At 43.0% G+C, this 27,844-nt stretch overlaps 2 protein-coding genes and 1 long non-coding RNA gene across 6 annotated transcripts in view; 1 reads left to right on the top strand and 2 right to left on the bottom strand.

Moving 5' to 3' along the window:
• Window positions 1-27,844, bottom strand: part of LOC5499885 (tripartite motif-containing protein 45) — a 100,224-nt gene that overhangs the window by 15,890 nt on the left and 56,490 nt on the right. The gene's annotated exons all lie outside the window — the stretch shown is intronic.
• Window positions 1,436-3,303, top strand: LOC125559936. The gene is made up of 2 exons (XR_007306605.1): window positions 1,436-1,778; window positions 2,753-3,303. It is a non-coding gene; the product is annotated as an uncharacterized LOC125559936 (long non-coding RNA).
• The window catches only part of LOC5496836, a 111,055-nt gene continuing 102,221 nt past the window's right edge, over window positions 19,011-27,844 (bottom strand). For 2 of the 4 annotated variants that reach the window (XM_048722224.1, XM_048722225.1), the window contains exon 8: window positions 19,011-19,693. In XM_048722224.1, the coding sequence (XP_048578181.1) occupies window positions 19,359-19,693 (335 nt within the window). In that variant the 3' untranslated portion in view covers window positions 19,011-19,358. Of the gene's footprint in view, window positions 19,694-21,673; window positions 21,765-27,844 lie in introns of those variants that run through there. The other 2 variants (XM_048722227.1, XM_048722226.1) reach the window with 2 other exon arrangements.

Genomic DNA, 27,844 nt, shown 5'->3' with positions numbered 1-27,844 from the left:
CGCGTTCCTGCAAAAGGAGCTGGGATACCCGGAAATGGAGGAAGTATTCTGTACAGACAGCAAAGTCGTTTTGTGGTACATCTTTAACAACGCCCGACGCTTCCACGTCTTCGTAGCTAATCGCATCTCATCTGCCCCTGAGCAGTGGAGGTATGTCGACACTAAGTCTAATCCGGCAGACTTCGCCTCACGTGGACTACCCGCTGACCAGCTGCTAGAGAAAACAAAGTGGTCGAACTAGCCCTTCGAAGCGATCACGGAAAGCTAGAAATCGACCTCGCACCTCAAGCCGACGATCCCGAAACCAAGAGGGTCTCCGTGCACGCAACGACGAGCAGAAAAGAAGACGCAAGCTCCCTTCATAGGCTGGATCCATTCAGCGACGCCAAAGGCTTAATGCGAGTTGGTGGTCGTATATGCAGAGCCAACCTACCTGCCGCAAGGAGGGGCGTCGAGAGGTCAAACGATATGGGGTGTTGTTTACCTGCATGCCTTTGCGGGCCGTGTACATCGAGACAGCGAGCTCCTTAGACACAAGCTCATTCCTGAACGCCTATCGCCGCTTCGTTGGACGCCGAGGACCCATGCGACAACTAAGATCAGACCGTGGTACAAACTTTGTTGGCGCCAAGACTGCAGAACTGCAGAGCGCTCTCTCCGAGATGGAAAACCAGCGAGTTGGATCCGAGCTACGAAAGGAGAACTGCGACTGGTTGGACTTCAAGTTTAACGTCCCTGGGAGCGCCAGATCCGCACAGTCCGAAACGTACTCGACTCCCTGCTATATAATCAAGGAACTCAACTTGATGATGAGTCGCTGAGAACCCTCCTAGTAGAAGCTGAGGCGATCGTAAATAGTTGTCCCCTCTAGGCAGACTCGGACAGCTGCGAGCCGCTGATGCCAAACCATATCCTGACGATGAAATCGTCAGTCGTCCTTCCACCGCCCGGCGACTCTAAGCTTGAGGACCTCTACCTACCTACCTCTACCTTACGACAGAGTTCTGGAACAGATGGAGGAAGGAGTTCCTGTTCTCCCTCTCAACACACCAGAAGTCGACTCGTCCTGGTAGAAACCTTAAGGTCGGCGATATCGTCGTTGTCAATGTAGAGAGCCTTCATTGCAACGATTGGTGCCTAGCTCGAGTAGTCGAGGCGTTCACAAGCCGCGATGGCCTGGTGCGCCCCGTCAAGGTGGCTGTTGGCGACTCATCCCTGGATGAGACAAACTACCTCCAGAGACCAGTCCAGAAACTGGTGCTGCTACTCCCAAAAGAAGCTGGCGACTAGCTGACGACAGCATAGGCGAACTCGGGACTACAACCTGCGACAAGCTGCGTACTACATGTTAGCTGAGAAAGTTTTGTTAAGTAAATTGCCCCACCCGCACAATTTAAGGGGGGAGTGTAGCGAACAGTACTTATTAGATATGGCGCGGAGCCCCATAGGTATAGAAATGGTCTATAACTAGGCGACTCAGTTTTTGTGGTCAATGACGTCATTGTCACAAGCTGCCATCCATCCAGCCAGCCGCGATCTGCCTAGGCACAGGCCTCCAGAGCGCGCAAAACAATATGGCGGATGAGTAGTTTTGCCTCTCTCAAAAACACACGAAAACTGACTGCAGAAAAGCCAAGTATTGTCGAAAAATAAGTGCTTGAAAAAAATCATTCGTGGGAATGCTAACCACCGATATAAACTTGTCTAATTGTGCGTAAAAGACTGTATAAAAGCATGGTTGAAAGTTTTGAAGAGTCAAGTCTTGTGCTCGAGTCAAGGTCAGCTGAAATATCAAGAGTAAGCCACAAGATAAAGAAAGAAAAAACAAGCTAATTTTTTTGACACCTTCTGCGACAAGTGCTCCTATGTATTTGTCTTTGCACTGGCAGACGTAGGTAAGTTAGCGTATTGTATTAAAGTACTTAGCGGAACGATCTTTCGGAGTTGTTTTGATTTCAAACTTTGAACACCTTTTTCATCGTTGAATTTTTTTTCCACATTTGCTGCATTTCATCCGATTTCAGGCTTAAATGAATTACCTGGGTAAACTCCAGCTTTCTTTGGAGAAAGAAATAGAGAACTGGTTTCCTAAAACCTTTAAGAAATTGAGAGCTGGTCTCCTAAAACCCTAAGTATTAGTAATTTGTGAAAAACAACATATATTTGATAAACACTTGAAATTTAAATCAACTGTTCTAGAATTCTGTTTTGATTTTAAAAAAGGTGCACATACATATTAGGACCTTGAGGGTCTTTTATTACCTAAAAAAATAAGCCTTGTTTTTATACCACCTACAATATTTTCCGTAACCCTGGGTACCTCAATGTTTTCTTACAAACCTCAAAAAAACTTTTTTTTCTCATGTCAAAATATAATGTGGTCCAAAAGTAAAATTCAAATTTCATAGAAAGCCAAGACAGCTTTTTTGCAAAGGAGCAATTTGCTCAAAAGCAATGTTTTTTCCCTCTGCAGCTTCTCCTATAAAAGCTCTTTTAACCTCTGGCTCATCAGATCATAGAGCTTTATGAGACAGCAAAGTTTATATGTTCATTTTCTGTAATGGGTATCATTTAGAAAATTTAAGTTGGGACTATTTTTAGTTTTAGGTTTTTTGAATTAGGTTTTTGTGGTATAATATTAGTATTCTATTTTTAGTTTTAGGTTTTATGAATTAGGTTTTTGTGGTATAATATTTGTATCGTAAGGAAATTACCAGTTTTTTCTTAAATGCTTTTCTCCTAACTTCTTTAGGTTAATCTCAGCCAGAGATTCTGAAATCAAGCTGAGACACAAGCTGCTGGCTAAGAGGCATGACCCAGGGCAGGATGTACATATAAGGCATTAGTATTTAATGTAGGTCACCAAAAATAAACACATATAAAGTAACAAAAAATAAGATAATATTTTAATGGAAAAATTGTTCTAAAAAATGAAACAGAGTTATAAAAGTAAAAAAAAACTAGTTTTATTTTCCAAGTTAGCCTTTCAGGTTCTTGTATAATGTGTGGTTAGTTAAATTTAGAATATTATAAATAGTCTCTTGCTATTTTAATGACTCATTGTAAAGTAATTGAGGTAGTAAGTTAATCATAAAAAACAAAAACAGGTCTCCTATATGATCCCTTAAGATCATATATAAAATTATTTAGAAATCAATTTTCCTATTTCAACCTATTTCAAATATAGGCAAAATAGATGCTTTATAATAAGGATTATAATTTGATAATTTAAGGTTAACAGACTGTTTATTCTAGGTTTTTATATGTGGTTCTTAACTGTATAATAAAATAATGTACTCAGAAGTTTTTTAAATATGTTGGAGTGCTTTTAATTCACCCTTAGCAAAGTTACATTTTAAAGCAGAAGAGAGAAGGTTGAAGATATTTTTCTAATATTTGAATTGCTTACTTTAAAACTTACACAAGAATAAGAAAATGATAAAGCCCTATCTTTGCAAGTTAAGTAAAGTAATTTAAAGAAGTAAAAGGAATTGGGACAGTACAGGCAGTGAATGAGTACTTTTACCTCAAATCCACTATGGTAGTGTGATTTGCTGATATACTTGATGTATAGCAATTTGATATGTATTTGTTTATTTTGAAGAGAATAAAATAGCACCCAGTTTTTTGTGAGGAACTTTTATAATTGATCTTCGTTTTAAAATAAATATGACCTCCCTTAATCAAAGCATAAATTTATTTTGCTAATTTTGCTGTATCAGTTGTCTATCAAGTATAGTTTAGTTAATGATATCCTTAGTAATGTCAATAAATACTTTTATTCCCTAGGAAGACACCTTTTAATAATAATTGCAGTATTTATAGAACATGCAATCTTTATATGTTTAACATATTGTGCCGTTTTTGTGGGGGGAGGAACATGATGCATAATGAAAGTGCAGGAAAGGGGGATTCTACACAAGTTTATGCTGAAAAAAAGTCATGCATGCTCCGCTTTTAGGCACTGCCTAAATCTATATATTAATTAACTCTGTAACCTGATAAAACTAGAGCAAAACAGTGCTAAGCCCCGCATAATCGTACAGGAATCGAACGATCAAACACGCGCACGACGATTTCCCCTGATATAGCCGGATCAAGTTTTTACGGTGTAATACAGAAAATAAAGTTATAAAAAAGCCTAATTGGCTTCAAGTCGGTGTGGTGTCATGAGTTATATCAGTAAAGGCGACCGGAAGGGAAATCCATTACAAGTAATACAGGCAATTACCAATTACCTGGACAAGAAGGAATTGGAAGTTGATAAATTACAAGCTATTTTGGAAGCAGTGAAGAATTTGTTGAATCAAAGCCTCAGTTTTCTATGCGAAGAGAGTTTAAGATTGCTGGTCAGATTGGCTCAATAAAGATCACCTCAGCTTTTCAAGTCTAGTACATCAAATTGAAGCAGGCACAAGTAATGGGTATACTGAGAAAGATTACGGAGAAGTTTCGAGACTACCTTTGCTATGCGCCTTCATTCACAATCTACACAGACAACAACCCATTGACCTATATGTTAACCACGCTAAGCTTAACGCAACAGGTCACCGGTGGGTAGCGGAGTTACCGGACTATAACTTCACTATCAAGTACCGCCGGGGGACGATGAACATCGACGCAGATACGCTGTCTAGACTACCACTAGAGCCGGAAGAATTGATGACCTGTTGCACTGAAGAAATGGACAGAGCAAGTGTGATGGCAGCGATGCAGTCTTTGGGTGCGAAGACCGAGAAAACAATAGTCCGTGGGTCAACACAGTCACCTCAAGGTATGGCGAAGTAAGCGCGGAACCAATTACGACGCAACTACGATTCCAAAAAATGACGCCAAATGAGATACTAAAACACCAGCAAGAGGACCCGGTTATTGAGAAAGTCATGGAGTACAAGCTGAGAGGACTGCATCCATCCCCTAAGAACCGGAAGTATTGGGACAGCGAAGTACGTACTCTTAAGGGAACTGAGTAGGCTCCATATCCATGGCGACGGAACACTTTGGCGAGAAACAAAGACAAGAAGACAGTTGGTCCTCCCATCAAAATTCAAATCACTAGTTTATGAAGAGCTGCACCCTTGGAGATTATTGCCATTAATTTCCTCCATCTAGAGAAAAGTTCCCGTGGAAATGTGTACATCTTGTTTTTCGTGGACCACTTAACAAGATTCTGTCAGGCCTACCCAACAAGAAACAAGTCGGCCCCGACGGTGGCGAAAAAGATCTATGATGATTTAATACCTCGGTTCGGGTTTCCATTCAGAATTCATCACGATGAGGGCAGGGAATTCGAAAACAACTTGTTTCACCAACTACACAAGATCAGTTGAGTTTCCAAATCCCGTACGACACCTTTTCACCAGATGGGCAATGGCAAGGTGAAAAGGATGAACAGCGCCAGTACCGGTCAGCGGTACTTAGTTATGTTACGTTCACCAAATCCTGCCACCTCTCCGCCATCTTGTTGTTGCTGTGTTACGATACTGGCTTTGGTTCTCTGTTGATTAAAGCGTTTCCAAGTTGTGTCCTAGTTTGTGGTCTTATTCAACTGGCGTGGTGGCAGCTGGATTTCGTCCCTTCGTCTCTTTCGCCAAAAAAAATCACAGAATAGAACAGCAAACGCCGCTGTGACAGCACAACTTATTTACCGAAGAAATGGCTGCTACTCACAGAGCACCAAAACAATGGAGCCTATCTAAAACCGAAACTATCACCAGTTTTGAAAACTGGAAGCAAAACCTGATGTATACACTGTCTCTCGATACAAATTTCTCAACTTATCTTGCCGATGGAGCTACATGGAAAAAGAAAACAAAGACCGAACCTCTCCGTGGCTATACCGATGATGATGAAACCGTTCAGCAATCAAAACGCCTCACTGCCCAACAGAAGGTGAACTTTTTAGAACTTATGCTAGGACAAATCGCAAACTACTGTCCTATTATTTCAAGAAACACTTTAGTTAAGAACTCTACATCTCTAGAGTTTATCTGGCAGGCGATCCGACAACATTTTGGATTTCAAGTAACTGGTGCACACTTCATAGATTTCGTCGACATCCATCTAGAGCCCGACGAGCGCCCGGAAGACCTGTTTCAAAGACTTATGGCTTTCGCCGAGGATTCCCTCCTCAAACCCAATAACCTAACTCACCATGGCGAACAAGTAACAGAAGAAGAGGAACTTTCCCCAACACTAGAAAACCTCATAGTGTTGACTTGGCTGAGGCTTATTCACCCATCACTACCTCGCCTTGTTAAGCAACGGTACGGGACAGAGCTACGTTCTAGGACTCTCGCATCGATCAAACCAGAAATCTCTCAGGCATTGAGCTCCCTGCTAGAGGAAATTCGCACGTCCGATGATGCAAAGATCCTTCGCTCAGCCGTCAACAACACTTATCAGTGGAAACCTGCCACAAGCCACAACAATCAGTGGAAACCGGCACCAAATAGCAAGACCACATCAAGAAAGCCCCGCTCCTCGAAGGTATGCCCACTCTGCAGTCAGGCTAATCGGTCGGATACTCATCACTTCCTAAGCGAATGCAAATTTCTCCCAGATAGCGATCGGCGCTATATGATTAAAGCAAGACAAATCGCTGACATCTTCGACGACAATGACTCTGAGTTAGAGACACACGCCCAAATGCCCTCGACTGAGTCCATCGACCCCCCTGCACACACTGCCCATGACGCGGTCGTCCTCAGAATACAGACCCGCCAGTCACCATATCTAGACGTCTTCTACAATCACCATACCGTACGAATGACCGTCGACAGCGGTGCCACAGGCAACATGATAAGACTCTCCACCGCGACACGCCTCGGTTGCAATATTACAACCAGCTCTCAGTCCGTAAGCCAGGCCGACGGCTCATCCCAGTTACGTGTTGTTGGTGAAACGCGCCTTTCTTTCACCCGGGCAGATAAGTCTTTCTCATTTGAAGGTCTCGTTGTGGAAAACCTAGACGTAGAAGTGTTAGCCGGCACGCCCTTTATGGAGAAAAATGACATTGCGGTCCGACCTGCAAAAGGGCAGATTATCCTTGGAGACAACACCATCTACACTTATGGAGCCCACCACTCCACCCTCACCTCGACCACGGCACGCCTTGTAACCGTCCTCCGTGCACCACCACGCAACGCAACAGTCTGGCCAGGCGAGTTTCTTGAAATCACACTACCGGACGACACACCCACTGATGCCGAGTATGCACTTGAACCTCGTACCGACGCGCCGAGCGCTCGTAGAGTAAAACCATCTGCTGTCTGGCCTCCCCCTGGCATCGTTACCAGCATAGCCGGAAGAATACGTATTCCCAACCTTACATCGGAGCCACGCTCACTCAAACGTAACGAGCACTTCTGTCAAGTCCGCCAACTTTTCGAACCATCGAACGTCACAACGACCAGCCCAGCCCGTGCGTTCCCTTCTACAGACACCCTTCATTCAGCAAACGTTTCTCTAGATCCTGACAGTTTGCTACCATCAGATATCAAAGCCAAGTTCAAAGCCCTCCACCATGAATACGACCAGGTGTTTGACGCTAATATCGAAGGCTACAACGGCCACGTAGGCCCCTTCGAAGCCAGAGTCAACATGGGGCCTGTTGAACCCCCCCAACGGAAAGGGCGCCTTCCCCAATATGCACGTGAAAAACTTCTCGAGTTACAAGATAAATTTGATGAACTGGAGAATCAGGGGGTCTTTAAACGCCCAGAAGACGTAGGCATCTCCGTGGAATATCTAAATCCATCATTTCTAGTCCGCAAGCCGAATGGAGGTTCACGCCTTGTAACAGCCTTTGCTGATGTTGGAAGATACAGCAAACCTCAACCGTCGTTAATGCCAAACGTCGATTCAACATTACGCCAAATCGCCCAATGGAATCACCTCATTGCGACTGACCTAACCAGTGCATTTTATCAGATCCCTCTGTCAAGAGACTCTCTGAAATACTGCGGAGTCGCAACTCCCTTTCGCGGCGTCAGAGTTTACACCCGTTGTGCAATGGGTATGCCTGGTTCTGAAACTGCGTTAGAAGAACTAATGTGCCGCGTCCTTGGAGATCTTCTTGCTGAAGGTGTTGTTGTCAAGCTTGCCGATGATCTCTACTGTGGAGGAAACACCCCACATGAACTCTTCAGCAACTGGAAAAGAACCCTCCAGGCCACTACTATTCTTGGATGGATCTGGAGTGCAGGCACCTTGAAGGCTAGCCCCCACCGAGTTGCTACGCTAGCCCAATGTCCAACCCCAACTACCGTTGGTCGCATGCGTTCTTTTATTGGCGCATACAAGGTACTTTCACGAGTTGTACCACAGTGCTCCACATTTCTATCACCCCTCGACGAAATTGTCGCTGGCCGGGAGTCACGAGATACTATTGAGTGGACTGACAATCTACATACGGCTTTCTATAATGCCCAGAAGGCCCTCTCTTCCACCCGCGTCATCACCCTGCCAAGACCTGAGGATTTCCTATGGATTGTCACGGATGGCGCCCTGCGTGACCCAGGAATCGGCGCCACACTTTACATCACACGTAACGGCAACCTACACCTCGCTGGGTTCTACAGCGCCAAGCTAAAAGGTTCACAGTCGTCTTGGTTGCCCTGCGAAGTTGAGGCACTGTCTATAGCCTCTGCTACCAGACATTTCAGCCCCTACTTAATACAATCTCATCACCGAGCGTCCATCTTGACTGACAGCAAACCCTGCGTACAGGCGTACGAGAAATTATGCCGCGGCGAGTTTTCCGCAAGCCCACGAATTTCGACCTTCCTCTCTGCAGTCAGTCAGTACCAAGCCACAGTCAGACACATATCAGGGTCCTCCATTCTCCCCTCAGATTTCGCAAGTCGAAACGCTCCACCGTGCGAAGATGAAGCCTGTCAGATCTGTTCCTTTGTCAAACAGCTCGGGGACTCTGTTGTCAGGCGCTCATCAATTCAGGATGTCATTGATGGCAACGAGCGGCTCCCTTTCACTAGCCGATCAGCTTGGCTCGCGATTCAGTCCGAGTGTCCTGACTTACGTCGAACTCACTCCCACCTCAAACAGGGCACCCGACCTTCGAAAAAGGTAACAAACATGAAAGACGTCAAACGATATCTTGGTGTCGCCACCATCGCCAAGGATGGCTTACTCGTCGTAAAACGTGAAACACCCTTATCGCCCAGCCGTGAGTGCATCATTGTTCCACGTCGCGTTCTTGACGGCGTACTCACAGCTCTACATATTCAGCTATGTCACCCGTCAACTCACCAACTCAAGATGGCCACCAAGCGCTATCTGTTCGCCCTTGATCTTGAGAAGGCCATCGTTCGCGTGTCTCAAGCTTGCCACCATTGCGCTTCTCTCCGTACAAGCAGCAAAGCACGTATAGAACAGTCGTCTTGCGACCCGCCCGACGCCATTGGAGTTCCTTTCGCAGCAGACGTCATACGTCGGTCACGCCAGTTTATCCTGATTGTACGAGAGTGCGTGACTTCGTACACCACCAGCTTACTGTTAACCAATGAGCAACACTCTACCCTTCGCGATGCTCTCATTCGTCTTTGCGTGCAGATGCGTCCCCTCGACGGTCCCGTCGCCATCATTCGCACTGACCCAGCCCCAGGATTTCAAGCGCTAAAGGAAGACAAGCTCCTGCAACACCATCGATTAGTCCTCGAAATTGGACGCGCAAAGAACGTCAATAAGAACCCGGTAGCTGAAAAGGCAGTACAAGAGTTAGAACGTGAGATCCTACAGCTTGACCCACTAGGGGGCCCTGTCTCTGAAGTAGCACTTGCAGTCGCTACAGCTAATCTCAACGCCCGCATCCGATTACGTGGTCTGTCTGCGAGGGAAATGTGGACTCAGCGTGACCAGTTTTCCAACAGTCAACTCCCCTTCCAAGACCAAACCCTCATAGAGAAACAGCACGACCAGCGGAAGTCTAACCACGCGTACAGCGAGAAATCTAAAGCGCCCACCGCAGACTTTCGCCCATCCACAGCAATCACTGTTGGCGACCTCATTTACCTGCATCCCGACAGGAACAAGACCCGAGGGCGAGATAGATATCTCGTCGTAGACACTGAAGGAGGCTTCTGTAATATCAGAAAGTTTATTGGCTCGCAGTTACGTTCTACTTCATACAGAGTAAAAAAAACAGATTGCTACAAGGTTCCATCTGAAGTACCGGACAAGACACAGACTGCAGCCTATGACTGTGACTCTTCCGCAGATGAAGATGACACTCCGGCCACCAAGAGGCTTCCGCCCCCAGCCCCACCAGATATACCGACAGCGATAACTGATCCACCTTCCCGGGATGTACCACCCCAAAGTGATGCCGACGCCTCTGAGACGAGAGCTATGGACTCCAGTCACTGTCCCTCCAATCTTCAAGATGATGACACATCCCCACCTAGGAGGTCTACCCGCGAGCGTCACCTTCCCTTACGTTATAGAGATGACGACTTTATCACTGACTTTAAATAGGGCTTAATGTATAAACTATGCTAGCAATTAGGCTTACTGTTATAGTCCTATCCTTTAATCAGTCCATCGTATTTACATTGTACGCCGTGAAAGACATTAGTTGTGTGATTTCTCTACAGTAGATAGTATAAGAGAGAAAGAAAGGAAGTCACGCCAGTACCGGTCAGCGGTACTTAGTTATGTTACGTTCACCAAATCCTGCCACCTCTCCGCCATCTTGTTTTTGCTGTGTTACGATACTGGCTTTGGTTCTCTGTTGATTAAAGCGTTTCCAACTTGTGTCCTAGTTTGTGGTCTTATTCAACTGGCGCAGGACCCTCCTGTCGATGCTGAAGATACTCCCAGAAACAAGGAAGTGGGACGAATCCCTGAACAAGATGATCCACGCCTATAACTGCACGAGACACGAGGCCACTGGGTATAGTCCATACTTTTTGTTTTTTGGCAGAACACCACGGTTACCCATTGATCTGCTCTTTGACTTGAAGCCTGACAAGAACGTAGAAAGTAAAGAGGAGGAGGAGGACAGTCGGAGTTAAAGTAAGGGAGATAGAACCGAGAGACCACAGCGGAAGCAAAATCCTCCGGTTAGGTTGACGTACGATGAGGTTGGACAGCCAAAGTATTAACTTGTTGGAACAGGAGTCTGCACATTACAACCTCATTATACTCGTACTGAACCACAGCAGTACGGTCATGATGAATATCATTCAGGAAGTTACCCGTACGGGAATTGCGGAATCAACGCGCAGTCGTCTGCCGTACCAACCACGCGTGCGGGTGGGTTTGGTAACGGTGATGGAGGGGTCTTTGCGTTACAGACCCCCAGGGGAGTAACGCACTACTACCCCAGTGCACCATTTGTATACTAACTCGTCAAATAAAACTGGGAGCAACACTTCCTGAAGTTCTTTTGCAAGATGAAAGTAACGGATGAAAGCTACTGTTAAAAGTAACGGAAGAGATTGCAAGGAAATAACAGGTGTTATAATTATTTTTCAAGTGTTACACGAAATAATGTTGAGGGTGGCGTGAGCAACAAACGAAAGAAACCCAAGGCGAATAGGAGGGTGAAATAGGTTACGGAACAGCCAGCAAAAACTTTATGTTTTTTAGTTCAGAACATTTTTTTTCCAGAGACGTATTGTCTTTTTAAAGTCGCGATATTAACTTTATCAAGTTTATCAAAGACGGTGTGCTGAGCTTTTGTAAGAACTGACCACTCTTTATCAAGCTTTATTATGCATAGCTGAGGAAATTAGCTCCTCTGGTCGCGATAGTTACCATGTTATTAGTATTGTTAATGATATTGTAACTGATATTGTCGGGACGACAATTATTTTTTTGGCAGAGTATGTAGGGGCAGGTGTAACATATGATAGCATAAATAGATATTGTTGTTTACTTTGCACTTAGTGTTGCGATATTTACAATGAAACTCAAGATTATAAATATACTTTTATCATATTCAAAGGCGGTGTTTTCATGGCAGAAAAGTCTTTGTCATGTCGAAACACAGGGGCCCAAACAATTGCAGATGCACATTCAATCCCTCAGGTATCCCAGTCAACCCTGCGCTCAGGGTCTAGATTGTTCTGAGGGAGGGCCTTCATTTTTGGTCGCCTTTTTTGGGTTGGGTCACCATTTAGATTGGGGGGAATTGCAATTATTGAACCAGAAACATATGCAACTTAGCAGCCCTTCCACCCCCCCCCCCCCCCCACGAGTTGGGCTTTCCACTCTTCGACTCTTAGTGAAAACGTTAAATTTTGCTATAAAATCAAACTCTCGTCTTTCTATTCTGTGCACGAAATTATTGCGTTGATCAGTGAATCGGGCTTTCCTGGAAAATGCAGCGAAAAATGTATAATCTGTTCACAAAATTTTATGTGTTTTTGTAAGTCCCAAGCCAAAGGCCAAGCGAAACCCCCATAGCGACATACCCAATAAGCTTGTGTTCTTATCGAATGATGCTGGTTCTATTATCGCGGATGTCCACCGAATTGGAACAAGTTTAACATTTCTTAGCACGGATGACAAGTCGAGAAAAATGGAGCACCTTTTAAGGGTAAGTCCTTCGTGTCAAAAACAGCGCGATAAGAAGGACCAATATTCATGTGCGTGTGTTGTATTGTTTAAAGTCACTAGAAGATGTATTTAAATGCTTAGGGTTTAGAGATATGAGGTAGGAGAAATATTAGCCAGGTTTGATAATCAGTGAATTAAACTGTCTGAGTATTAGTATCATTTACAAAACTGGGACACTTGTCGTGATTCATAGCGAATGTCCCTATTTACGATAGGCATGACCGGGTTATTCTAGATGTCCACCGAATTGGAACAAGTTTAACATTTCTTAGCACGGATGACAAGTCGAGAAAAATGGAGCACCTTTTAAGGGTAAGTCCTTCGTGTCAAAAACAGCGCGATAAGAAGGACCAATATTCATGTGCGTGTGTTGAATTGTTTAAAGTCACTAGAAGATGTATTTAAATGCTTAGGGTTTAAAGATATGAGGTAGGAGAAATATTAGCCAGGTTCGGTAATCAGTGAATTAAACTGTCTGAGTATTAGTATCATTTACAAAACTTGGACACTTGTCGTGATTCATAGCGAATGTCCCTATTTACGATAGGCATGACCGGGTTATTCTAGAAAAATGCAAATGTGTGTTTATATTATGTTAAGGGATAGACTTTTTGATATTTGAAGTGGGGGGGGGGGGGGGGTTGACAAATACCAACAACAATAGGAACAGCAAGAGCAAAATTTTCAGAAAACAAAGCCATTCTGACAAAAAAAAAAACGGTAAAGATTTCAGCCGAATAAACATTCGCGCATGAAGTAATAGCACAACAGAGGGTGCATGGGATGGCAGAGCTCCAGGAAAATTTCACTGCCCCAAAAAGCGATAGCCGATAATTCTATACCCCTGGAATACTCGTCTAGTTAAAGCAGCATTGGAAAATTTCACTGCCCCAAATAGCGATAGCCGATAATTCTATACCCCTGGAATACTCGTCTAGTTAAAGCAGCATTGGAAAATTTCACTGCCCCAAAAAGCGATAGCCGATAATTCTATACCCCTGGAATACTCGTCTAGTTAAAGCAGCATTGGAAAATTTCACTGCCCCAAAAAGCGATAGCCGATAATTCTATACCCCTGGAATACTCGTCTAGTTAAAGCAGCATTGGAAAATTTCACTGCCCCAAAAAGCGATAGCCGATAATTCTATACCCCTGGAATACTCGTCTAGTAAAAGCAGCATTGGAAAATTTCAATGCCCCAAAAAGCGATAACCGATAATTCTATACCCCTGAAATACTCCTCTAGTTATAGCAGCATTGGAAAATTTCACTGCCCCAAATAGCGATAGCCGATAATTCTATACCCCTGTAATACTCGTCTAGTTAAAGCAGCATTGGAAAATTTCACTGCCCCAAAAAGCGATAGCCGATAATTCTATACCCCTGGAATACTCGTCTAGTTAAAGCAGCATTGGAAAATTTCACTGCCCCAAAAAGCGATAGCCGATAATTCTATACCCCTGGAATACTCGTCTAGTTAAAGCAGCATTGGAAAATTTCACTGCCCCAAAAAGCGATAGCCGATAATTCTATACCCCTGGAATACTCGTCTAGTAAAAGCAGCATTGGAAAATTTCACTTCCCCAAAAAGCGATAGCCGATAATTCTATACCCCTGGAATACTCGTCTAGTAAAAGCAGCATTGGAAAATTTCACTTCCCCAAAAAGCGATAACCGATAATTCTATACCCCTGGAATACTCGTCTAGTAAAAGCAGCATTGGAAAATTTCACTTCCCCAAAAAGCGATAGCCGATAATTCTATACCCCTGGAATACTCGTCTAGTTAAAGCAGCATTGGAAAATTTCACTGCCCCAAAAAAGCGATAGCCGATAATTCTATACCCCTGAAATACTCATCTAGTTAAAGCAGCATTGGAAAATTTCAATGCCCCAAAAAGCGATAGCCGATAATTCTATACCCCTGGAATACTCGTCTAGTTAAAGCAGCATTGGAAAATTTCACTGCCCCAAAAAAGCGATAACCGATAATTCTATACCCCTGGAATACTCGTTAAAGCAGCAATGGAAAATTTCACTGCCCCAAAAAGCGATAACCGATAATTCTATACCCCTGGAATACTTGTCTACTTAAAGCAGCATTGGAAAATTTCACTGCCCCAAAAAAGCGATAGCCGATAATTCTTTACCCCATTGAATACTCGTCTAGTTAAAGCAGCATTGGAAAATTTCACTGCCCCAAAAAGCGATAACCGATAATTCGATACCCCTGGAATACTCGTCTAGTTAAAGCAGCAGTGGAATATTTCACTGCCCCAAAAAGCGATAGCCGATAATTCTATACCCCTGGAATACTCATCTAGTTAAAGCAGCATTGGAAATTTTTACTGCCCCAAAAAGCGATGGCCGATAATTCTATACCCCTGGAATACTTGTCTAGTTAAAGCAGCATTGGAAAACTTCACTGCCCCAAAAAGCGATAACCGATAATTCTATACCCCTGGAATACTCGTCTAGTTAAAGCAGCATTGGAAAACTTCACTGCCCCAAAAAGCCATAACCGATAATTCTATACCCCTGGAATACTCGTCTAGTTAAAGCAGCATTGGAAAATTTCACTGCCCCAAAAAGCGATAGCCGATAATTCTATACCCCTGGAATACTCGTCTAGTTAAAGCAGCATTGGAAAATTTCACTGCCCCAAAAAGCGATAGCCGATAATTCTATACCCCTGGAATACTCGTTAAAGCAGCAATGGAAAATTTCACTGCCCCAAAAAGCGATAACCGATAATTCTATACCCCTGGAATACTTGTCTACTTAAAGCAGCATTGGAAAATTTCACTGCCCCGATAAGCGATAGCCGATAATTCTATACCCCTGGAATACTTGTCTAGTTAAATCAGCATTGGAAAATTTCACTGCCCCAAAAAGCCATAACCGATAATTCTATACCCCTGGAATACTCGTCTAGTTAAAGCAGCATCGGAAAATTTCACTTCCCCAAAAAGCGATAACCGATAATTCTATACCCCTGGAATACTCGTCTAGTAAAAGCAGCATTGGAAAATTTCACTTCCCCAAAAAGCGATAACCGATAATTCTATACCCCTGGAATACTCGTCTAGTTAAAGCAGCATTGGAAAATTTCACTGCCCCAAAAAGCGATAGCCGATAATTCTATACCCCTGAAATACTCGTCTAGTTATAGCAGCATTGGAAAATTTCACTGCCCCAATAAGCGATAACCGATAATTCTATACCCCTGGAATACTCGTCTAGTTAAAGCAGCATTTGAAAATTTCACTGCCCCAAAAAGCGATAGCCGATAATTCTATACCCCTGGAATACTCGTCTAGTTAAAGCAGCATTGGAAAATTTCACTGCCCCAAAAAGCGATAGCCGATAAATCTATACCCCTGGAATACTCGTCTAGTTAAAGCAGCATCGGAAAATTTCACTGCCCCAAAAAGCGATAACCGATTATTCTATACCCCTGGAATACTCGTCTAGTTAAAGCAGCATTGGAAAATTTCACTGCCCCAAAAAGCGATAGCCGATAATTCTATACCCCTGGAATAGTCGTCTAGTTAAAGCAGCATTGGAAAGTTTCACTGTCCCAGAAAGCGATAGCCGATAATTCTATACCCCTGGAATACTTGTCTACTTAAAGCAGCATTGTAAAATTTCACTGTCCCAGAAAGCGATAGCCGATAATTCTATACCCCTGGAATACTCGTCTAGTTAAAGCAGCATTGTAAAATTTCACTGCCCCAAAAAGCGATAGCCGATAATTCTATACCCCTGGAATACTCGTCTAGTTAAAGCAGCATTGTGAAATTTCACTGTCCCAGAAAGCGATAGCCGATAATTCTATACCCCTGGAATAGTTGTCTAGTTAAAGGAGCATTGGAAAATTTCACTGCCCCAAAAAGCGATAGCCGATAATTCTATACCCCTGGAATAGTCGTCTAGTTAAAGCAGCATTGGAATCACTGTCCCAAAAAGCGATAGCCGATAATTCTATACCCCTGGAATACTCGTCTAGTTAAAGCAGCATTTGAAAATTTCACTGCCCCAAAAAGCGATAGCCGATAATTCTATACCCCTGGAATAGTCGTCTAGTTAAAGCAGCATTGGAAAATTTCACTGCCCCAAAAAGCGATAGCCGATAATTCTATACCCCTGGAATAGTCGTCTAGTTAAAGCAGCATTGGAAAGTTTCACTGCCCCAAAAAGCGATAACCGATTATTCTATACCCCTGGAATACTCGTCTAGTTAAAGCAGCATTGGAAAATTTCACTGCCCCAAAAAGCGATAGCCGATAATTCTATACCCCTGGAATAGTCGTCTAGTTAAAGCAGCATTGGAAAATTTCACTGCCCCAAAAAGCGATAACCGATTATTCTATACCCCTGGAATACTCGTCTAGTTAAAGCAGCATTGGAAAATTTCACTGCCCCAAAAAGCGATAGCCGATAATTCTAAACCCCTGGAATACTCGTCTAGTTAAAGCAGCATTGGAAAATTTCACTGCCCCAAAAAGCGATAACCGATAATTCTATACCCCTGGAATACTCGTCTAGTTAAACAGCATTGCCACCAGCTCAAGACGAAAGAATCTGTTAGAATCCGCGCTATTTAACAGACCATCCGCTCTAAATTATCAGTCACCTCCTCAAAGAAACTTCTACTAGGCACACCGCTTTTACAATTTTGTAATATTTTTCGCGTACCATTACAAATGATTGGAGATAGTTACGTAATCTACCGGAAGTAAGTTGGTGCCATTGCCGCTTAACCACCCTCACAAGTGGTATAATTTTATAGAGAGGCTACTCCACCACAACAACCACCCTCACAAGTGGTATAATTTTATAGAGAGGCTACTCCACCACAACAACCACCCTCACAAGTGGTATAATTTTATAGAGAGGCTACTCCACCACAACAACAGGGTACAAATATGCTACTTTATTCATCCACGAATTTATATACGCTTACAGAAAACGCGAAAACACCGTTGCATTGCAAGTTTACAAGTGTGCCGTGGGGCGGTCTTTACAATTCAAGCTAGTCATGTTTCAAATACTGCTACTCTTTAAAGTTTTGTTTTGTTGCCCGAAGTGATATCCAATCTACTTTTCCAAGAAATGTCTCATTTCTTTTTCGTTTTTCATCACACGCCAAATCTGTTTTTCTGTTCCGCCTCCTGTCAAGCAAGGCGCGCGAGCTCAGCAGCAGTCACATATCGAACACGATAGAAGCGAACAGACCCCCCCCCCCCCTCATGCTCATCCAATTCAATAATTTTATTTGGCACCTTTTCATCTTTGATTCACGAGTTTTGCCGAATACATTCATATTAAAAAAAGACAGCAGGTATTCAAGTCTTTCTCCTATCCCTGATGTTTTTCATCATCTTACTTTGTAGCGATGTCATTATAGATCTAATTACACCGCACTTTCCCTTATTTTTGTTGCTTCCCAAAAAAATTGAGCTATTTCTTTTGTGGCGCTCTCCTGGTTCAAACTGAGCAATCGCTTTCAAATCTGTTTTGTTGCGAATTTAAAAAAACCATACATTTATTCGTTCCTTTAATTCATTATATGCCGGGCATTTTATCAGTGTTGTTCCTCGTCCTCGGCTTTGACCAAGCATATTGGGCACGTTTTTCGTTCAGGGGTTTTGTGTCGTCCTGTTTTGATAGCTAGTTTGTGGTTGCTTATTAATGCACACTAGCAACATAACAACATGGGCGCGCACACTATGTTTAGCCCGTCATAACATGGACATCAGGACATAAAAGAAAAAAACATGTTTTTTTAATCTTAAGTCGTTATGTCGAAGATAAGAGTGCGCGCGCCCATGTCGTAACGTCGATGTCGCTAGTGTGCACTGGGCATAAACTTTGTGAACGCAATTATGTGATTTTAACTTGGGAGAGATATTGTGAACGCTCTTAAATTTCCTTAATGTTCTCAATTTGGTTTTATGTCGAGGGTCTTTCTATTTATAGTCATTAATTTCATTTAACTTGTTGTTCTATATATGTCAGACTCTGTCTTATAAGATTTATTGGTATTTCTACGTCGGGTGTGGTTTACCATACCTTAAATATATTTAATTGTGTGTTTTTAAAATTCTTTTTTTCCGCGTCATAAAGAGTCGTGCATCGCTACATTAGAAAGTTTCGTACGGTCTGAATTTCTTAGAACCCCCAATATTGCAACGCTCTGCATTTTGCTTGAGTTCGCAAAGGGAGTCAACCAGCCTCCACCAGGCACGCATTTGAGCTTCAATATTTATTTACCCCCAGGAGCCATCTAATAAATTCTGATTGCACTTCCTCACCTTGTACCTTGCTAATATAGGAGTCCCTTCCCCTTCCCTCTACGCAAAGACACACGGGTTAGGCATCGTTCTTAATTTTTAAAAAAGAAGTAAAAAACACACACACAACGTGTACGTGGTTATCTAGACCAAACAACATATTGTTTCTAACAGCTTATAGGAATAATTATTAAAATTTACAATTTGCATTTGTGTTATAAAATTCGGATATATATACTCGAGATGTACACGTTTTTAAATAAGGTTGGACTAAAGTAAAGTGTGCCGTAACCCTCGCTAGCGGGTTTTTCACAGCATGTGATATTTTGTGATTTACATGCTACCCAAGATGCACCGCGGGTCACATCACAAGATGGTGAAGCCTTATTCAAAATACATTATTCTCATGACACAGTACCAACTAACAAATGTTTACACGTCTTTATGTCTATTGTCACTTTACAGGCGTTCAAAGCTGTATTCAGTCCACCACCTCGTGAAACACCTCCATTTCGTCGGGTGTGAATCTGTATTTGCCAGCAAAGACGTCACACGGGCCAACAGATGGGGCGCCCTGTGGACGAGCGCACGTGTATGAATACGTATAGGACTCTTTATTACCCCCCGCGTTGTCAGCGATCAACAGGTCATTACCACCTCCACCACCACCAAACACCGGACCGCAACCTGTGTCGTCCCAAATGGCACATCCATCTGGCGTGCGCCTCAATGGCAACTTTTCAGGGCGGTAGCCATTCTTGTTACACAGCGTGAACAAGAATGACTTGCTTGAAGATTGCCATCCACGGTCACTCACTTTAAAGAACATAAAACAAAATGCGTTATTTTAAAATACAAACTAGAATAAAAACAGCAAAAACCGTGCCGAACTCGTATTATTTAAATTCAAGGAAATTGAGTCTTCACCCCTAACCCCGAAGAAACATCTTTCCAAAAGGAACAATTGACTCTTGCTAGATTTATCTATTTTTGTACGAGTAATAAGCACTAATTTTTAACACCTTTTATAGGGGCCGAAATACCTAGTGTCAGAAAATGAAAAAAAGGTTTTGAAACAAGCCCCTCTCTCTAATCGAGCAGATTTTGTCAAGACAAAAAGAAATAATCGCCAGGGGCTTATTAGAGATTTTCATGGAGATTTATTAGATGCCGTGTTTGCAAAAAGTTGATCAAAAGGAATAGAAATACAGTCCTACCACATTTTATATAATAACTAGTATCTCCTCTGATGAGTGAATGCCAAGCTATTTTACCGTGAAATACATCTAAGGATGGTGATTGAATTGCCGATGGGAAAAAGATACAATTGATCCCTTACCCACAACCCTTCAATGGAGCTTAAAGTTGTATTTTCAGTCAAAACAACGGTAAAAAATAATATTCGAAATTCTATTAATTGACATAAGAATAAAAGCAAAAATAATCAAAATTATTTCCCATTGTATGAATTAATGTTAGGGGCACAAGCCGGGATCCTTTAGACGGAGATGAAGACGAAGGCAAGGCTGGCGTTTTTCAATGCTTTCCAAATGTTTGGCCACAGCAGCAGCATAAGTACAGAATTAGGCTCGCTATATTTATACCCATGGACCAGACAGATACCCATGTAGTGGTCCCACATGAAAGGAAATATGTAAAACAATCTTGAATGTAAAACAATTCAAGAGGAAACGGAGAAATTTTGGCAAAACGAACCAATCAGACAAAAGCGTGAGGGCGTGGGAAATCACAGAGTTGGTCTCTCGTCCCTGCGTATTTACAGAATAATCTATGAAGTCAAGGTAACTCTAAAATAACACTAATGATTAAGCAACTTTTAAAACTTAACTGCGCATGCTGAAAGAGCGCGTGTCTACAACAGTTTCGCCTAATTGAAATAACGATACAAGTATAGATGTCTAAACCAAGGTGTGAGGGCGGTGGCATACAATTTAGAAAGAATTTAACTGTTCAAACAAAATTTCCAAAACAAAAAGAAACCGGAGATTTCGCCACGTATAAGAAACTGTACACTCCCTGGATTTAGACGCACCAAAAGGTCATCGATGCGGAGGGTCCACGGGCGTGCTAAAATCTAGACTTAGGAAACCATCAATTGTAAACAAAATCTAAATTATCCTTAAAAGATAAATAAAACTTCAAGATAGGAACATGAAATACTAGACGACAATAACCTATAACCTAAACAATATAACAAACCGTCCTATAACATACCTCCCTTGTCAAACTTGTGTTTGTCCCCAAACACGATAAATTATGAAACGATTATTAGAAAGATTATCGTAAGAAAAATAAACTTGGGTCCTAAGATCTTCCTTCTGCCGGCTTCACTCTGGATACTCAGACATAAAACTGCTTCTGGAAGAATCTGAGTTACAGTATTGCGATGTACACATAAAACTGCTTTCGGAAGAATCGGAATTACAGTATTGCGATGTAGACACGAAACTGCTTTCGGAAGAATCGGAATTACAGTATTGCGATGTAGACACGAAACTGCTTTCGGAAGAATCTGAATTACAGTATTGCGATGTAGACACGAAACTCCCTTGGGGAAAATCTGAATTACAGTATTGCGATGCAGACACGAAACTACTTTCGGAAGAATCTGAATTACAGTATTGCGATGCAGACACGAAACTGCTTTCGGAAGAATCTGAATTACAGTATTGGGATGTAGACACGAAACTGCTTTCGGAAGCATCTGAATTACAGTATTGCGATGTAACACGAAATAAATAAGAGAAGTAGTTGGAATGTAATTGCGCTAAGATATCCAGAGTTTCTGTTTAATTTCTCGATTTTAGTAACACCTACTTTAAGGGTTGTCCAAGGAAAAATCTTGTAATTATGTAAAAACATTTTCCTGCACCAAACAGCAAAATTAACGAGCTCACCTCATGTAATACCATGGTATCGCCCCATGACAGGTTCTCCAATAGGGTTCTGGATTCCGGATCCTAGTATGTGGATTCCGGATCCTAGTGTGTGGATTCCGGATTCCATGTGGGTTTTTTCCCGTGGATTCCGGATTCCATTTTTGTGTTCCAGGTTTTTTACAAAACTTTAAATACCTCCAGTGCCTATATGTTCTAAATCTTTCTAATGCCTGTAAAGTTTTGTTTTTACCTTTCGATTCCATTTATAAATGTTTTGCGTTGTGTCGCTCGTTGTGTAGACCACATCAAGAAATTTTAAAAGAAACAGTTTTTTTATTACTGTCAAAAAACAAAACTGCATATCAAAGCATACTGTATCTTTTGTCTGTGCGTTACGTGGATAACTATGCTTCGATATAAGTGGAAAAATTGCAAATTTAATAGATCAAGGAAACCTTATTAACTCATCGGGCAATAAATATTGCTGAGAATATGCCTACTTCTTTGTATATCAAAACACATTATCAGGCTCTGGTATTTTGTTTGACCGTGGCATTGTGGCCCGCTTTGGTGGAATATCAGGGCGAGTTTAGGAGAGCCATGGTAAGTATTTTGGCACGAGCCTATAACAATAACTAAAGTAGACATCACTATCGTAAAATGAAACGCGTTGTTTAGCGTCCTGATAAACTAACGCCTTCCACTCTCCTCGGGAACGACTCTTCTGTTGCTTCTGTGGGTCTGTGGGGGTAGAAAAAGCCAGCCACTTTCCTTCTTCGTTCTCATCTTTCCGTGTCTGATGTGGAACGATTACTAGGGAAATAACCTACGCTTTAAGATCAGGCAGGGGCTCGGCCAGCTTGCAGTCTTTGTCACGCACAAGTACTTTAATGTAATGTAATGCTGCTAGTATAGCTTTGTGTCTCTACCTGTAATTCAGTCGAAACACTGCGAGAAGTCATATGTGAATAAACTTGAATTATTATTATGTCTTCTTCGGGAGTTATGGTTGCGGTCTGGTCATCAATGGTGAGGCTTTCTACTTTTGCCAGCAGAGATCTGGGGAATTGCCGTTGCATACCTCGTCGAAGGTATATTTCAGATGGTCATCAGTCTGATCGAGCCATCTGAAAGTTACGCTGTTCTTTTGGAATCGTCCAGTTGAAGCGTTGACTAGAACGTCTTCCCTCATAACGGCGAGCCAATACGGAGATGCTTTCCGTCGGCAATCGTGTTTGACGGCGACGATGTCGACTATCGTAAAATGAAACGCGTTGTTTTGCGTCCTGATAAACTAACCCCTTCCACTCTCGACTCTTCTGTTGCTTCTGTGGGAATAGAAGAAGACTCTCCATTTGTCAGCCACTTTCTTTCTTCGTTCTCATCTTCCCGTGTCTCCACCGTCTGATCATCACCGTTCGCAATTCTCGAAATTTTAATGTCTTCTTCGGGAGTTATGGTTACGATCTGGTCATCAATGGTGAGGCTTTCTACTTTTGCCAGCAGACATCTAGGGGAATTGCCGTTGCATACCTCGTGGAAGGTATATTTCAGATGGTCATCAGTCTGATCGAGCCATCTGAAAGTTACGCTGTTCTTCTGGAATCGTCCAGTTGCAGCGATGACCAAAACGTCTTCCATCATAACGGCGAGCCAATACGGAGATGCCTCCCGTCGGCGATCGTGTCTGACGGCGAAGATTTCGTCTTTGTAGTACAAGACCTGCACCCTGGTACTTCCACCGGTGTCATTTACTGTGACCGTTGATCGAGCTTCACTTACGAAGTCTAGCACGTCGTCTGAGCCCGTTTCGATTCGGTCAGGCAGCATACTCAGTGAGTATGGAAGGGTTCCTGTCAGCTCTTTTGTCTTAGCTCGGACATTTGCTTGTCGCACTCCTCTCCCATACTCCCGTGTAAATTCCCGCATGGTCTCTGCACGTCTCATCACCAGTCCCCTCTTTCGTCTGCGTTTTCTTGGATGGCCTCTGCATCAGACTTGGTGGATCGCCCGAGATAATCTTCTCCGGATAAAACGAGTTCGGCCCTGTGAAGTATGTAAAATGCTTCTGGTAAATCCGGAGCATGTCATCTTCCACACAGCGCGCTCGTCTATAAGCATACTCCACCATAGTTGGCATGTCATAATCGGCACGCATGGCTTTGAAGATGCACTCGACAGAAAGAGTTGTCAGACTCGCAAATCTGATCTCCTCCAGGACTCGCTCTTCGCCGATCTCTGTTAAGGTGTTTGCAAGGCTGGTCAGTGAGTCAAGCGCGATTTGGAATGACTGTCGGGTGCAACGTGGAATTGTCATGTCAGGGCCATTCGTGCTCTCCTTTGCCTTTTCTTCATGATCTAATAAAAACGCGACCAGATGTTCTATCTGTCTTTTGTGTTCGTCAAACCTCTCGGGGAAATTCTCTTTCTCACACTTCTTATCCAGGCGGAACACATTGGCATACATCGACATATTCTGCTGGAGATGCACCAGTCCAACAGCTGATGTAACCATTCTAACGGCCTTGTTACCAGTGTCGCAAGCAAAGATCGTATTACTGTAGCTACAAAGCCCTGATGGAGCGTTCCACTGAGCATTTAAACCATCACAATGGCCTGCATCCGTTGAACTAGAGATTGCTGTTGGGGTGTTATCATTGGTTATAAGATCCACCTCTGTCATGGTCAGCAGCGTGTTGATCTTACTTGATAAGACGAACACAGTTCCTTCCTCGGTCACTGCTATTCCTGTAGGTGCCACAACACCTGATACAACTGTTCGAGTGATTGTTTTGTGTACAGGATAGCACACGTAGACACAAGTAGCGTTCTCTTTGCAGTCTCCAACAAGAATGTGATCGTCATCCCTGGTAACCGCTATCGACGTTAGGATACTTGTCCGGCCAAAAGATAATATGGCATTCAGATGTCCAGAATAGTTCCCATTTGCATCAGAATTAATATTTGTGATAGAGAATAACATTTGCTCGCAAATGTCCGATACATAGAGTGTAAAAGGATCCTTGTGTGATCTGCAAATGCCAAATGGAGACTTCATTCTTCTGAGTCAGATGTAAAAGTAAGGTCCCCTACTGTCACCTGGCGAATACGCCGAGTTGCGCATTCCTCGTCCCCATCTCTATCCTCATCTCCATTCTCAGACGTGTCAGAACCTAGATTAAGCCTAGACGAATGACAAAAAAGGGAGGTGCAGTCTATAACTCTTATTCGGCCATCTCCGTGATCACAAACGTAGATAACTTTTCCATCGATATCTAGATCAGCAGGATCTCTCATTTTCACTCCCTTTCCTTGTCCGTTTGGGTGACCTGGTCCATTGCCCCCTGCAATGAATGTTACGTTTACCGGACAGTGCATATCGAGCATATAAACGGCATGCTGATGTCGATCGCTAACGAAAAGCTTACTATGGCAAGGTGAAAAACACACTCCAACTGGATGCTTGAGAATTTTGCCATTTCTTCGCCACTGTTTGAATTCTAGCTCTGGTACTAAGGTGGTTGTTACCCGTTTGTCCGGGATGGACGCCTGGACTCCATGTCTATGGATCTCAATGGCTGTCTCAACGTCCATCCGGTCTTTGTTGCGGACAGCCTTCATTGAGACATTTCTTTTCATTTCTTCCATCTATCTTCGGAGAAGCAGAAGAAGTCGCACATTCACAAGATAGCCATTGATGTCGACCCAGTACCAAAATTCCGCTGACCGTACGCGTTTGATATTATGAGGTGGGTCTGGGAAAGGAACTTGGTAAGGGTATAAAGCTTTATCCTGTAGCATTCTGTTCATAAAGGACTTCTGTTTGGGGTCACAATCTTTTGACCAAACTAAGGGGAGAAGCCGTTTACAAGGGATTTCCTTTTCCTTTAGGCACTCGAGACAAGGACGACGAAGAGGATGCCACTCGCTATGTCCAAGCAGGAGGCACTGTGCGCACACCGATTTATTTTCGAAGCAAATGTCACAATGGCAAATACAATCCAGATCGTCTTGAACACAACGTGCACATCTATTCACAGCGCTAAATATGTCTTGGTACATATGTTCTATTGTGTCCGCACCTCCCTTGCTCCCGCAGTAAAAAACTCCAACTGGGAAGTTAATTTTGTCATCAAGAGAGCTCACTCTTACTTCTCTTGCTTGAGTGACAAACTGTCGCGTCTTTAGGAAGCTGGTGACACTTTCACTTGACGTCATAATACGTAGAATTTCATCATACGAAAGACGGTCGGGGTCTACCAGACCGACTACCGACTTCAGATATGGGGAATATTCTAAGGCTTGCTTAATTGCCATCTCATCTGTGGAGATACAACACAGGTAGCCATTCACTTCGTTGCTCTTGATGGCGACAACGTCTTTCTCTGCACATGTTTCAATGTAAAATAGAACGTCTTCACCATAAACACGCCCTTCAAGATGTGGAGGCACGGCATGTCTTATCACCGTCCTTGGGTGTAAGAAGCTCAGATTATGTGTCTGAACGAAGCCTTGAGGTGTCTGAGCCGCATGTCGCCCTTGGCCGTGGTTTCCTCGACCGCAAAGAAGGTAAGAAGCGACAGGCTTGCAATTGAACTGTATTGCACGCTGGAATCGCGTTAATGCGGGATAAAGCTCCGTGAACGCCTCGGCCTCTACAACGCCTAGTGCACGCGAACAAAAGGAATGAACCTGTTCGTAAAACACGTGGTTCTTTGGGAGTATCCCAGATGATGTTAAGAAAGCAAGCATTGCTGCAGCCTCATCCATCTTCTCTAGGTCAAGTAAGAGATCCGCCTTTTTCGGCGGTTCTAGTCATAACGGAGAATTGTCTTGATGTTCTTCCTCATCGTCGCCTTCGCTAGTTGAGCTCCGTTCCTCATCACTATCATTTGGCTCACTGATGTTGCCTTCCTCACACAGCTCTGATAAGTGGATGAGGAGGGGATGTGCGGAAGAACCCACACAACCCCACCCAGAACCAGAACCCCACAACTTTCAGACAAAGGCGTTTGATGTCGTCTGTAGCAGCCTCAAGAGTACAGGGCCTGTCCGCCACACCATCTAACACGGTTAAAAGGACATCAATTAAATCATTCGATGATTCTCCTTTGTTCCGAAGTTCAAGGACATATTCCACCATTTCCTTCGCTTTGTCACAGACGCGCTGGGCGATTGCAATCATTGCCATAAATAGGCTTGATATGGACTTCCTCATTATATATATTAAACTACGTACATAAAAATGAATAAGCAAACATTTGATTTTTCCCTCGTTATGCAAATAAGATCACCAATTTTTTTGCAGTCGAGTGACTGCAGGCCTATAACCTGCGTACGCCCCTGATTATAATCTCAACCAAATATCAGTCCAACAAAAAGTATGTGAAAGCTATAGGCAATGGCCCTATTTTTCAAGTTGCATGATAACCAACAAAAAAGCAGTAATCAGAGTACAAGCTCATTCCCAATAAAAGAATTTAACAGTCGTTCAAATCAGGAAAGTGCACTTCCCTGTTCAAATCAAATCCTTTTTTCATCTTATTTTCTTCTGTTGCCTATTTTTGTCAACATGTTTATCTTATTTTTTCAAACATGTTTTTAGATTATTTTGTGATTTTGCCCCCTCCCCTTCCCCCCTCTGATTCCTGCTATGGCTTTGTTTGTTATACGAGTATCAAAACATACCTCAGACGTGTCTTGACGTGTCGTGACTGTTGAAGATTATAGTAGTAGTTATTGAAATCCTAGTTTTGTCGATGTCTGTAGACAACTTTCACCCCAAACATTACCGTTGCATCGGCATTTTTCAAATGAAAGACAAAGAACACGTAAATAAAGTTTCATTTTGTAGAAAAACTTAATTTCGCAAAGCTGTTTATATTTTTTAGGCGCACTGTGATAGCTAAATGTCAAATCATTAGACTGAGATGAAACCTTATTGATGTTAGCCTTGATTAGCCCACTTTATACCGGGCAGTGGAATGTTTTTTTCTGTGATGAAAACTTTCTACAACTCGACACAACTAGAACATGAAGCGATTTCCCGTAAGTTAGCTCTTTGGCG

Source organism: Nematostella vectensis, chromosome 14 (assembly GCF_932526225.1).
Source record: "Nematostella vectensis chromosome 14, jaNemVect1.1, whole genome shotgun sequence".
Lineage (NCBI taxonomy): Eukaryota > Metazoa > Cnidaria > Anthozoa > Actiniaria > Edwardsiidae > Nematostella > Nematostella vectensis.
This window is presented reverse-complemented; position numbering and strand designations above follow the sequence as displayed.